The sequence below is a fragment of the Bactrocera tryoni genome, chromosome 1 (assembly GCF_016617805.1).
Source record: "Bactrocera tryoni isolate S06 chromosome 1, CSIRO_BtryS06_freeze2, whole genome shotgun sequence".
NCBI classification, from domain to species: domain Eukaryota; kingdom Metazoa; phylum Arthropoda; class Insecta; order Diptera; family Tephritidae; genus Bactrocera; species Bactrocera tryoni.
Genome location: NC_052499.1, coordinates 51,690,397 through 51,703,084, shown reverse-complemented (window position 1 = coordinate 51,703,084; position 12,688 = coordinate 51,690,397). Strand labels below are relative to the sequence as shown.

The window sequence follows — 12,688 nt, the reverse complement described above, 5'->3', positions numbered from 1 at the left end:
CCTAACTTTAATACCGAGTATGTTGCTCTTGGGTGTGTTGATGCGTGTGGCGCCACGCCAGTTCTCGCATGCAAGTATTGTGAACAGTTATGTCAAACTTCAGCATTCCAATTACTAATTAAATAGAGCGTTGTTTTTGTGGTAATTTGATCAAATAGCATAATTTATTTTTATATTTGAAATTGTACTTACTCTAGGCTTAAGCATAAGAGTTTTCATAAACTTACAAAATTAATAGCTACTTTTGCCTTAAATATGCATTATGTGAATTTTTTTAAATATTCTAAATGCTCGCAACACTTTAAATACATGAGACGGTTTGATCCGAGCACTCCATATTCGGAGTTTAGAAGCTTTAAATATATTTACTTAAAATTTCTCGTCATAATGAAGGGAAAATGGAACAAAAGTACTAAATGTGATTAAAAACAATAGTTTGGTATATATATATAATAGCGGTAATAGATAACAGCGTGCATGCACTACATCCAAAATATATTATACAAAATACAAAATACTTTCAAAATATACGTTTACATGGATAGACATGTTCAGAATGCAGACTAATGATTGAAACTGCAGCATGATTGAAATAGAATTAAGAAAATAAAAAAAAAACAATATCTTGATAAATGTAATTAATAATGTCACTCTAATTTAGCACTAAGAGTTATGATGACGCCGCTTAAAAGTATCCCATGTCATATTTCATGGTTATTACGAAGAATTCATATCGCTCGGCTTAAATGGCAAATTAAGTCGTTTGCATTGTTCTATAACATATTTCTCCAACGTAGAACCAGCGCTAAAACGATAAAAAAGGCACACAATAAAAATTGGTCGGTCAATTATTGAGCGGTTGATTGCGGTTTACTCACCTGTAAATTTCATTTCCTTTAACATTGTATTCGTCGCAATTTTGGAAAATAAGCTGTATGTCCTTCATTACTTCCTCATTCAACTGATATGAGCCCATATTAAGTTTTGATTTTACTTTAGCCAAATCCATTGGCGTCTTAATAATCTTGTGATAGTCCGGCACTTCGGCGTGCGATACGGGGCGTGTAAATGGCCAAGCATCTTCGTGTTTCATGACATCATCGAGTAGCTGATACAATGCTGCGCTATTTAATGGCAAATGATCACCCGTACGACGAACCGACCGACGTTGTGATGACGATTTAGCAACTTCACGTGGACTGCCCTGGCCATTTTGCGGTGGCTGTTGGTGTCCAGAGTTTCGTAAAGATGAACGTGATGATCGTTGACGTTTTACAAGCGGTTCGGAGTCATCATCGTCATCATCATCTGATGAATTCAGTGAATGTTTACCATTAATTTTCCCACTTTTTGGGGATCGTTTTTCAGTTCCGTTTGCGGTTTTACATTTCGAACATATGAAATTATAACGAGGTGCTCTCTTCATATTGATGCACTCTAAATGAAACGTTTCTCTACAACGTATGCACATTAAATCGCTGCCATCGTAAGAGCACACAGCGCAAACATTTTCATCCCTGAGGAAAGAAAATCAAATTAAAGTTTTAATAAACGTTTAGTAGGTTCATATTTTGATCCACGCTATTGCGATTTTATTATTTACAAATTTTTTTAATTATTTTTTAATTCCAGAATTTGAGATTAAAATTTGAATTTTTCTTAAATTTATAGAAAACATTGAAAATTTAAGTTTTAATCCCAAAATCAGAATTAAAAATTAATACAATATAAATCATTTGCTCTCCAGTGCTCTAGAGTATTGAAGATGATAGCTCTGTGTGAGGAACTCTAGCTCAAAATGGTAGAACACTGAGTACATAAAAACGAAAAAAATGTAAATTGCTTGGGATTAATTTATTTTTTATCCGGTATTTGTGATTAAAAACTTTTTTAAACTAATAAAAAAAATCTTTTTTTTTTTTTAATTATTTGCAGCTCTGATTTTCATTAGCATTCTTAGGTCTATCAACGTATTATTAGTGTATATATTTTCTTAGAACATTGAAATATTTTGCAAATGCTAATTACAAAAAAACCACCACTAATGACTATCATGCGAACTAAAAATACTTACGATACATAAGCGCACTTACTCTTCCTCATCTGTATAATCCTCAGATTTTTTCTTATTATCAGCCTCTTCTTCATCAACATCTTCATCTTTATCGCTAGCAATTTCTTCGTCATCTATATTCTCGGTTTCAACATCACCACCAACTGAATCGCCCACACCATCACCATCACTGTCATTAATAGCATCGTCGTCATCATCTATCAATTTCTCTTCGATTTCATTAGATTGCAAACGTTTATTACTGCGGCGCGCACTACTACGGGCACGTTCACTATCTTTAGCTCCATTGACCAATCCCTCATCAGTAATCTCATCAACATTGAATGTGCGCTTACGTCTTTGAGATGCAGTTTTATTATTTTTTTCCTCTTTGTCATTGCGTAGTCCTAAACGTTTGACACACCGTGCGCAATACCAATTACCCTCTGGCACTGTCTTCATCTTGGGTTTCATACAAAACATGTGTGTGCCACCATTACATTCGTCGCACAGTAGCATCTTGTCCGGATCACTACCTCGACGACACACCTGGCAGAGCGACTTGTTTGTGGACCGAGCCCACAAAATACAATCGTGCAGGACATTCAAATGGAGAAACACCTGTATTAAAAATAATTAAATATTTTTACTATCCACCGTATTTAAAAAAAAAATTCAAAAGTTAAGTTCGGATGGACCTACTATACTACTATAAAACTCTTCATAAATACAAAAGATCCCATAAAAGAACCGTTCCCACGATAGTCGGGTCTCCGTAACCGGAATGAACCGAAATTTTTTTTCGGCCAAGGACTGTGAACTCGGCAGCATTCTGGCGCTACAACAACAAAAACATCTCATGCAAACACTGGATTTTGATCAATCAGTTTGTATGGCAGCTACATGCTAGTGTTCCAATCTGAACAATATGGTCAGAGATTATTGTACCGTTGCTTTGGACAATAATCCATTCGAAATCTCGTGAATCTAAATTTAGCTAAGAGACTAGTTTAGTGTAAATCGACTCAACGCCTACCTACTGAGTTTTACAATCTTCGTAATCCTGTTGAGGGTGTAATAAAATGCATATAACTTGTAAATCTATAAACGTTACCTGCGAATAACTCGTGCTCTCCATTAAAGACATTTCCCATTGCTTCAGTCTAATGGCCCCCCTTTTGACTTTGCGTTCAAAAATTTCTTTATCTTTGATATCTTTTAATGGTGCTCCAAATGGTTCTTTAATAAAACGACGCTCAATTGCCTGTTCCACCTGCAGCAGTGCAGACGCACAGTTACGTACGCTGGTTCTTATTGTGCTAGAATCATGTAATGAAATTAGTTCGTCGGCACTGTCTTCTGAATCAATTTCCAGTGTATCACCAAGTCCATCGCCAGGATCTCTGTAGGGTTTATTGGCATACCGGCCACCATCTTTTATATCTGTGTCGTCATCTTCATTATCATCTTCGGGAATATCGTCTTCATCCCCTACACTTGTGCCAAATTTTTGTGTATTCGGACCCCATTGCAGCTTAACTTGTGCATCATATTGGTTAGCTTGAAGATCTTCACGCCATTTTTCCATGTCTTTTACTTTTAATCGACCTAGATCACCAGTATAAATGTCGCTTTCGAACTGAATTATACGGTCAATGAGCGACGTTAGCAATACTTCGTTAAGATCTGCATCCACATTATAACCAAAGTTCGCTTTGTTATATTTGCGGTAAGTTTCGGACATCATTGCATTCTTAAATTTACTCAAGCTTTTGTTATCATCTAGTGTTAGCAAATCTTCCGGACATCTTCTGCAGTGATTTATTATAAGATGACGTAAAATCGTTAATTGCTCCTTAAGTTGAGATTCACGTTCTCCTAATGGATTCAGTGCCGCTATAAGCGCGTCAATATCATCTTTATCGTATATATACGCCCATTTCTGCCTGTCGGCATTGCGTTCATCATGAACAATGCAATTTCTCGGATCACCCGTACACATGTATAGCTGGTATTGTGATGCAGACGTTTGGGCAACAGACTCATTTGTGTTTTCATTACTTTTTGTAGTAATTTCATCTCCTTCAATAATATCTTTACCATTGGTAATACCGTTTACCAAATGATTTTCTTTGTTCTCCTTGTTTTGCTGTAGAACCGTTGAAGAGCCTGTATTTTTAGTCACTTTAGCTTCTTTTTCTGCCTTGGCCGCTTGTTTATCTGCATTGATATACATTTTTAATAAATAAGCACGTAAATCTTTGCGATTTTTCGGAAGGCTTTCAAAATTTAAAATTAAAGAATTTTCCGTTAACGAATTTTTGGGTGGGTCACTGAGACAAGTGTCTAAGGAGTCGGGAGTGTGCTCAATGAAAATTCCAGGCATAGACTCGAATACATAATATTTTCGGTATGCGCGATCCATTCCAAGATAAATAAGAAAATTGAATAAAGAAGAATTGAAACCTTCCACTTGCTGTTCGTACTTACGACGTTCGCGATCAGATTGCGCCATTAACTCTGCAATTTTTTTATTAAATTTTTCCTCAATTTGCTTTCGCTTTTCCTCGTTATTTTTTATGTTATCTTCTAAGCATTGTTGGTGAAATTCATTGGTTAAAGTACGTTTCTGCGTTTGAATATTTGCCGCACGTATATTTTCCATGGTAGCTAATACACGTAGCTCAACTCTATTATTTGACATTTGTTCCATGCGTTCCTCAATTAGATTTATGGGATTTGAATATGTCAATATTTGAGCCATAAGACATCGCACAATACGCATGATGTCCAGAAAAGGTAATTGAAAAACAGAATACATCTTAAGAGCACGCAAAATATGTGGATTTCGCATACGAAGCGTAAGTCCCGGATCCTCCGAGGATGAATAACCATTTCGATACTTTAAGCGCCATTTCTCTGCACGTTCTTTTACAATAGCTCCAGATGAAAGCAAATGTAAACGCAACACTTCACTTAGAGTTAACGAATCAATGGGCAGCTCATTAAGTTTAAACGAAAAATGTCGTTTAACATAATAATGTGGCCGAGCTGCCTCAGCCATTGTTATAAGCGGTTCGCGTTTTCGCAACTCTTGACGTATACGCAAATATTCAACGGTACACTCATCTTCGTCTTCCTTTTGCATATCAAAAACTGTACCCAGAAAGATCAGAAGAATATCGGATAATGGTCCAGCCACTTCGCGCACTTTAAAGGCGCGAGACATTTCATAAAAGCTCAAATTGTCGCGAAATACTTCTATTCCTGATAGTATGGTTGGAAAAGAATGCATGAACTCTCGAACCATGAAGGCATCCCCTAAAAGCTTATCCGGAATATAAGTTTTAACGATTTTATATAAAGGCAGTAATCGCTGATCTGTACGCTCTAAATCATCAGTCTTAGTAAGCAATGCAGTACATTCTGCTTCAACACGTTCCATTAATTTAGTCCTTTTCTCCACTTTCTGTCGTTCGAGTTCAGCGATGCGCTTCAGCTTTTCAGCCAGTTTTGCTTCCTCATTTTTCTGCTTAACTGCTTCTAGGGTATGCATTTTTGAACCATTTTTCACATTTTTTTCGCTATCAGCCTCTCCATCCTTAGTGAAATATTTATTCAAAGTCGATTGTTTCTTGTTAGTAGTATCTTGAGGGCGTTTGATTTTTGCTGGCGTAAAATGTGGCATTTTTCCAATAAATATTTTATCAAAAGTGATATTTGGATCTGTTACATATTTTTTGTAAGAATCCCGCTTTGGTTGTAGTATGCCATCTACACGTGTTACATTATCTTTCACAAACATCTGTAAATTTTCAGTAGTAAATTCTTGGCGATGACGTCGAATTTTCTCAAATGGCAAAATTACTTCTTCATCATTCTGACCTTTTCGTCGCAATTTATATTGGAGTTTCTCAGTTTCTTCATATACTCCATTGGCTGGAGGTGTGTTATTAGGCGGTATAACACTTACAACTGTGTATGCGTTATAACTAGAAGACTTGTGGCAAGCAGTTACTTCTTCATTTATGAAATAACGCTTCCGCAGAAACTTGCATATAATTACACTTAACGTATTTAGAGATGATTGCTTTGAATGTTCTGTAACTAGCATAACTGGCGCTCGGAGACAATATTTAAAAAGTTCCATTTTTTTGCGCGCTCTTCGTTCGCTTCGCAATGCCTCTGCGTATGTGAGATTGTCGCGTCCAGTGGCCTCGCACTGCCAAACAGTGGAATTTATTACCATTACATGACGAAAGTAATCTCTATAAATAAAAAATTTGATTAGAAAATATTGCAAATTTAATGAAAAAAAGAAAAAAGGTAACCTTCACAAAATGAAAAGTTTACATTTAAGAATTTGATTTTTATCAGTCAATTTGTATGTTATGTATGTATATGCAGCAGTGTATTGTATCAGGATCAATAATATGGATGGACAATAATCCATGCCAAATTTCGTGAAGATTTATTGTCAAATAAATAAGTATTCCATACTTCAACATAAATATTGATTTTGATCGGTCAGTTTGTATTGGAGCTATATATCGGCGATTCAAACAAATGAACAGCTTCCTGGAGATAAAAGGGAGTGAGCAATATTTAAGATCGATATCTGAAAAATTGAGCTTCGCATATGTACCGACAGACAGACATGGCTAAATCGGCTCAGCTCGTCTTACGATCATTTACTATATGCTATATGTAAGTATATTCTAACTAAAATAAACACTTTTCGAACCAATAATATGCTGTGTATTCGTTTTTACCTTCTAATATAACACAACGACATAAAATATAAATATGTAATATTTTCTAATGAAGTAGTGTCAAAGAAACTCATAGTAATTAGTTTTATGTGTATAAATTTGTGTTACCCTAAAGAAAAACATACCGAGGTTGTTTTAATCAGTTTATGACATTGTAATTTGCATCCATTAACATAAAACTAGGATATTAGATGAAATAAAGAATTTTCCGTTAACTTCAAAATAGCAATTAAGGCAATACTTCTTTCATAGCCTAGATAACATATAAATTCGGAACAATACCTTTAGGCGCACCCGATCTTTTTTAAAAGTAATAAAAAAAATTTATGAATGAAGCATAAAACTCCGCAATTTTTGAAAAAATAGGTTTTCAGAATTCAAACATTTGTAGATATGTAATACTTGGCAACTCTACATGCGTGCGTTGTTCGCAAATATATTCCCGCCAACCGCTTGGTATAGCAGCTGGCTGGACACTTTTGATTACACTTCTTTCACGCTTTACGCTACACTTTATTTGTCTATGTTTTACACTCTACTTCTAATCTAGCTGCTTCACGAGTAGAGCCAAAATCTTTACTGCAAAACTATATTCCCAGATATGAAAATATGTAAAATTGCAGATACTGATTTTCAACTTCAAAATAACTATGAACGTCATTGTCACTTACTCATAATCGCGAAAAATGTCTTTTGTAACTTCACAAAAGAACACCTCGTCGTTGTCTTGAAATCTTTCATCCCGATTACGGGATTGCATATTATCGAATCCATCTCTTTTACAAATAGGCATCTTCCAATAGCTTTAAATAAAAAAATCTTGATTCTGGTACCGAAGCGAGTTTCGCGTTTTGTTTCTTGTTAGCGAGGCTTTAAGTAATAATTTGGTCAACAGTGACGGTGACGGCGCGGTTGAAAAATCTCAAACACTTCATATACCAAATTTTAAAAGCAACAGACTGTGTGTTTCCAGCTCTTTTTGCACCGCTCTCTTAATGTACACAAACAACTCGAAAACAAACTTCGCTTTTATGACTGTTTTACAATTTATATTTTTTGCAAATTATTTAAAAATTTGCCAAAAATCGACGCAATGTTCACTTTTCACGCGCCAATACAAAATTTTACTTTTCTTTCTGTATGAATTGTCTCACGCTTTTCTCTTTCAGAACTCAGAGTTGCTTTGATCACCAAAAATGAGACTTTTGTAGAAGTGTCAAAATGAATTGGATATATATCAAGGTTTGGACTAAGAAATTTTGTCATGTCTGGCATGTACTGAATTTTAATTATATAAACAATAAAATGGATCTAATATATTCGAAGTAATGTAACACAAATTGTATAAATTAATTATTCCAATACACGAAAACTCATATTAATAAATTTAATTTAATTTCTTATTCATATTCATATGTACATATATATGTGTTTGTCGTAATAAACGTAAGTTCTAACGTAGCGAATATACGTGATTTCAGTCGTTAACATTGATCTATTTTCCTGTTAGAACTATCGATTAATAACAATATCGGAAAGTTTGATGTATTTTATCGATAATTCTCTAGTTGTTTGTGCAATCTATGCCAACCCGTTGTTATTTCCTAATGTTGTTTTGATAGTAAATCGTTTTTAATAAGGTAATGGCAAACTTATTGAATCGATACAGTCTCACCGGCTTCCACAGGTTAATAATTGTAAGTTTGAGGATATTGAGTAACGATGTTAAAGGAGTTTAATGTTTATTATAACAGGAGAGATGTTTACAAGGAAGACAAAACGTATCAACAAAACCAATAGGAACGGAAATGTTCACGGAATCGCCAGTATTCGTTGATAAGGATGACCATATTACTTTAATTGGTTTAAATCGCCCAGCACATCGCAACTCAATAAATGTTGAGACCGCACAGAAGTTAAGTGAGGCATTGGCTGATTTCGAAAGAGATAAAACTTCACCCGTAGCTGTACTTTATGGTATAGGTGGCTCATTTTGTGCTGGACAGGATCTGACAACATTGGAAAGCAATAATAAAGAAAATTTTAGCGCACTTTCAACTTCTAAGACAATACATAGACATTCTCAAAAACCTATTGTTTGTGGCATCAATGGTTATTGTGTTGGAGATGGTTTAGATTTGGCGATGTTTTGTGATCTTCGTGTTATGGAAGACACCGCAGTTCTAGGATTTTTTGGACGGTACACTGGATATAACGTAAGTTGCGGAGGGATAGCAAGGTTACCAGCAACGATTGGGTACTCGCGTACATTAGATTTATTACTAACAGGCAGACGTGTTTGTGGACGAGAAGCACTACAAATGGGTTTAATAAATCGTTTGGTAGCAACAGGTACAGCTCTTGGACAGGCGGTTAATTTGGCCTTCTCCGTTGCGAAGTTTCCTTTAGAAGCATTACAAAAAGATCGCCAAGCTTTGTACAAAAACTGTTATGAACGCAGAAATGGACTGAGTGCGGCAATAGCGGAAGAAACTAAATCGGTTAATAATAAAATTTTGCTTAAAATAAAAGAGGGAATAACCAGATTTAAAGATGGTTAGTATTTAAGTAAAATTCTATGACCTATAATGATTATTCTTTCTTCTACAGCAAAGAGTAGAGGGCAAAAAACAGATTCCTGGCAAGTAAAACCGAAAGTTATACCAGCATGGGAACAAGAAGAAATTCTCCACGAACAAACATTTGCTTCCAACGTGAATATTACAAATAAAACATGCTAATCGATAGATATCGACAAATCGTTTTACTTTTTAGTATCGAAAATAGTTATCGGAAAATATAGAAAAAATGCTTAGAAGAACAAATTTTATGTTTTAAATTTTGAAGAAAATGGTAAGGGAGAGCAAATCATGTGAACTTTTGTATACCTGCTTAAATTATTAATTTGATATTAACATATAAATCAAAAACGATTTCTAGGGATATCGAAATAAACATCACTATTTCTAGAATTATCGACTATATCTTACAGTCATTTATTGAACATCCAGCTAAAAAACTTAAAAGGATAGCCAGATAATAATGATTTTGCTTCGACGAATTTCTCAGCGTATAAACAAAAAAAGTATCACCACCAAGTGTTCAACGGACTTTGAAAATATAGGTTCTAGAAGTATATGTATTACGAACCGCCTGCAAAAAGCTGAAAAAGGTAAGTCGAATCGTGTTCTGAATGACATAAGTTTAGGATAAATACTATTATTTTTTTGCATTGTAGATGTTCCAGTTGAGAAGAATATAATAGTAGACAAAGATAAAAATGTCACATTAATAGGCATAAATAGACCACAGGTGAGAAATGCCATTAATGTAGCCACTGCCACACAACTCTGCGAAGCATTCAATGCATTTGAGGCAGATGATTCATCTCCTGTTGCAGTTTTATATGGTATTGGGGGATCATTTTGTGCCGGTTATGATATTCTAGAACTTGGAAAAGATGGTGGAGAACAGGTTAGTATTGACATACTTATGGCGCATGAAGGATCAGTGGGACCAACTCGGCGACATATACAAAAGCCGGTTGTATGTGGTATTAGCGGTTATTGTATTGCTAATGGTTTGGAACTTGCATTAATGTGTGATCTTCGAGTAATGGAAGAAACAGCTGTGTTGGGTTTCTTCAATCGGCGTTTTGGGGTTCCCGTTATCGATGGTGGTACAGCACGATTACCGGCATTGATCGGGTTTTCGAGAGCATTGGATTTAATATTGACTGGAAGACAAGTCTGTGCTGAAGAAGCGCTTTCTATGGGCGTTGTTAATCGTGTCGTACCCCCTGGCCAATCATTAATTAAATCTGTGGAATTGGCGCAAACACTTGCGAAATTCCCACAGAGAGCACTTAATCACGATAGAAACTCATTATATTCAGCCGTTTATGATGCAGCAAACTTTAACCAGGCCGTTCAAAACGAAGTCATGTATACATCAAAAGAAATAATTGAAGAAATGCAGCAAGGCATCAAATGGTTTATACAAAGTAAGTTAATATATGCAAATAATTGTAAATGCAGATGACAATAATCAATTAAAAAATGAATGTTAAATATTTAATAATTGAAAACAAATTGCCATATTAAAAATTATTTTTTGTTTTAGCGTTCAAATCCGATACAACACATTCGTGGTTAAAACGAGAGAAGTCAATGGCCGATTGGGATGATAAAGACGTTGCTGCTGCAGCTGAACAAAAAGAGCTTGAAAAACAAACAGCTGAAGCAGCACGTTTGGAAGCAGAGAAAAAGGCGAAAGAATCTAAGCAGACAGAAGGGCGAAAAAAATAGCAACATACATATGATGGGAACTGATTTATTCTGAGTATAAGTTTATAACTGTCAGAATTTAAAATTAATTTATATGTTATGATGAGTATTCTTCTATTAAAATTTAAATATACTTAACACCTTTAAAAACGCTAAATCTAAATCAGAACGTTTGCGAATCATAGTTAAAGTTGTCGATACACCGAAATCAAAACATCAAAAATATATGTATAGTTGTTACACTCAGCTTTCCCTTTTTTAAATTATTACATAATACAATATTGCGTCGATTCGGGAATCAGAAGCATTTTATTTGTTGGAAACAAAATTGTACTACTTATAAAATGGTTACCTTCATATTACAGACCAAAGCAGATTGTTGTTTTTTAAGATTGTTTGTATATCTTGAATTTGCTTTAATATATAAAATATGTAATGTATAACTTATGAAACAAACTAATAAAACTGAAAAGTGTCACACCTACTTAAGGCGTAATTGTTTTCTTTCTTTACACCGACATAGAGTTATGACTATATTAAAGAAATCTCATCTTTATAGGATTTTTTTAACGGAATGAGTTAACCAATTCAAAGAACTACTACGTAGTTGTTGTTGTAAGGGTACCTACTAACGCGTTCTTTTGTTATTATTGAAAGTGTTCATTGATATCGCAAAACATATTTCAATATATATATTTTCGTCTGCATGTCCGTATATACGCGAACGATCAATATCAAGTTCTTGTATGCACAACTTGTTTATACTCTTCAACTTGTTGCTACAGAGTATAATAGTTTTGTTCACCTAGCAGTTGTATGTATAACCTAAAACCAGTCGATATAGATATAGGGTGACAAGACGAGTTAAAATTCGCGTGACTGTCTGCCTATCCGTCCGTCCGTGCAGGCTCCAACTTGAGTAAACATTTAAATATCTTGATAAAACTTATCACCCAAACTCCTCGGCACCATAAAGTTTGGTAAATTAAGACACAGAACTCAAATCTGTAAATAAAACGGAATGAAACTTTGCACGAATAGTGCCCTTATAGTCGAGCCAAAACTGTTCAAGCCCCTAGGTATCAAATATGGGGACGCCAGTGATTTTTTACCGAAAGTATCGGACAATGTTTGCGATAAATAATTGAAATTCGGAGAGAATCCTTTCCTGATAAGAGTATGTCTGAATGTGAAAAATTAGTTGGATCGGGTAAATGCTTTCCTTAGCCCCCATATACCTAATATAAGGAACTTCGAACATCCGGGTGACTTTATACCGCGTACATCGGCCAATATGTGAGTTATCTCAATGAAAATAAGAGCGTATAGTGCTGAACACATAGAGCGCGACGCGACATGGCAACAATGAACTGTAAATAGTGTCGTGAATCCTATTAAATGAACATTTGTAAGAAGGCAGCGATATAACAATGGCCGGCATGTACACAAGACAACACAGCTGTCCACAATTTCGTTGTGGGCAAACTAATACCTTTCACTTCAATGAAATTTTAATATTTTGTTCAAAGTTAAATTTTGTATGCAAAAAATAAGTAAATAGGTAAATTTATTTATTT

At 34.9% G+C, this 12,688-nt stretch overlaps 3 protein-coding genes across 4 annotated transcripts; 2 read left to right on the top strand and 1 right to left on the bottom strand.

The window, feature by feature from the left end:
* Window positions 1-94: 94 nt before the first annotated feature.
* Window positions 95-7,958, bottom strand: LOC120766211 (bromodomain adjacent to zinc finger domain protein 1A). The gene is made up of 5 exons (XM_040091580.1): window positions 7,497-7,958; window positions 3,168-6,321; window positions 2,094-2,674; window positions 879-1,517; window positions 95-805 (listed from the first exon to the last, which is right to left on the bottom strand). The coding sequence occupies exons 1-5, from the start codon at window positions 7,616-7,618 to the stop codon at window positions 718-720; spliced, it is 4,584 nt and encodes a 1,527-aa protein (XP_039947514.1). The 5' UTR covers window positions 7,619-7,958; the 3' UTR covers window positions 95-717.
* A 451-nt stretch (window positions 7,959-8,409) lies between these two features.
* On the top strand, window positions 8,410-9,650 carry LOC120766658 (putative enoyl-CoA hydratase/isomerase YngF). Of its 2 annotated transcripts, none has more exons than XM_040092291.1 (3): window positions 8,410-8,522; window positions 8,580-9,381; window positions 9,436-9,650. In XM_040092291.1, the coding sequence occupies exons 1-3, from the start codon at window positions 8,469-8,471 to the stop codon at window positions 9,564-9,566; spliced, it is 987 nt and encodes a 328-aa protein (XP_039948225.1). In that variant the 5' UTR covers window positions 8,410-8,468; the 3' UTR covers window positions 9,567-9,650. The 2 variants fall into 2 exon arrangements, with proteins under 2 accessions (XP_039948225.1, XP_039948226.1); XM_040092292.1 differs by having other exon boundaries at window positions 8,421-8,512.
* A 217-nt stretch (window positions 9,651-9,867) lies between these two features.
* On the top strand, window positions 9,868-11,600 carry LOC120766225 (probable enoyl-CoA hydratase). The gene is made up of 3 exons (XM_040091601.1): window positions 9,868-9,997; window positions 10,064-10,828; window positions 10,948-11,600. Exons 1-3 carry the CDS (start codon window positions 9,868-9,870, stop codon window positions 11,130-11,132), a joined length of 1,080 nt encoding a protein of 359 aa, XP_039947535.1. The 3' UTR covers window positions 11,133-11,600.
* The last annotated feature ends 1,088 nt before the right edge of the window (window positions 11,601-12,688 follow it).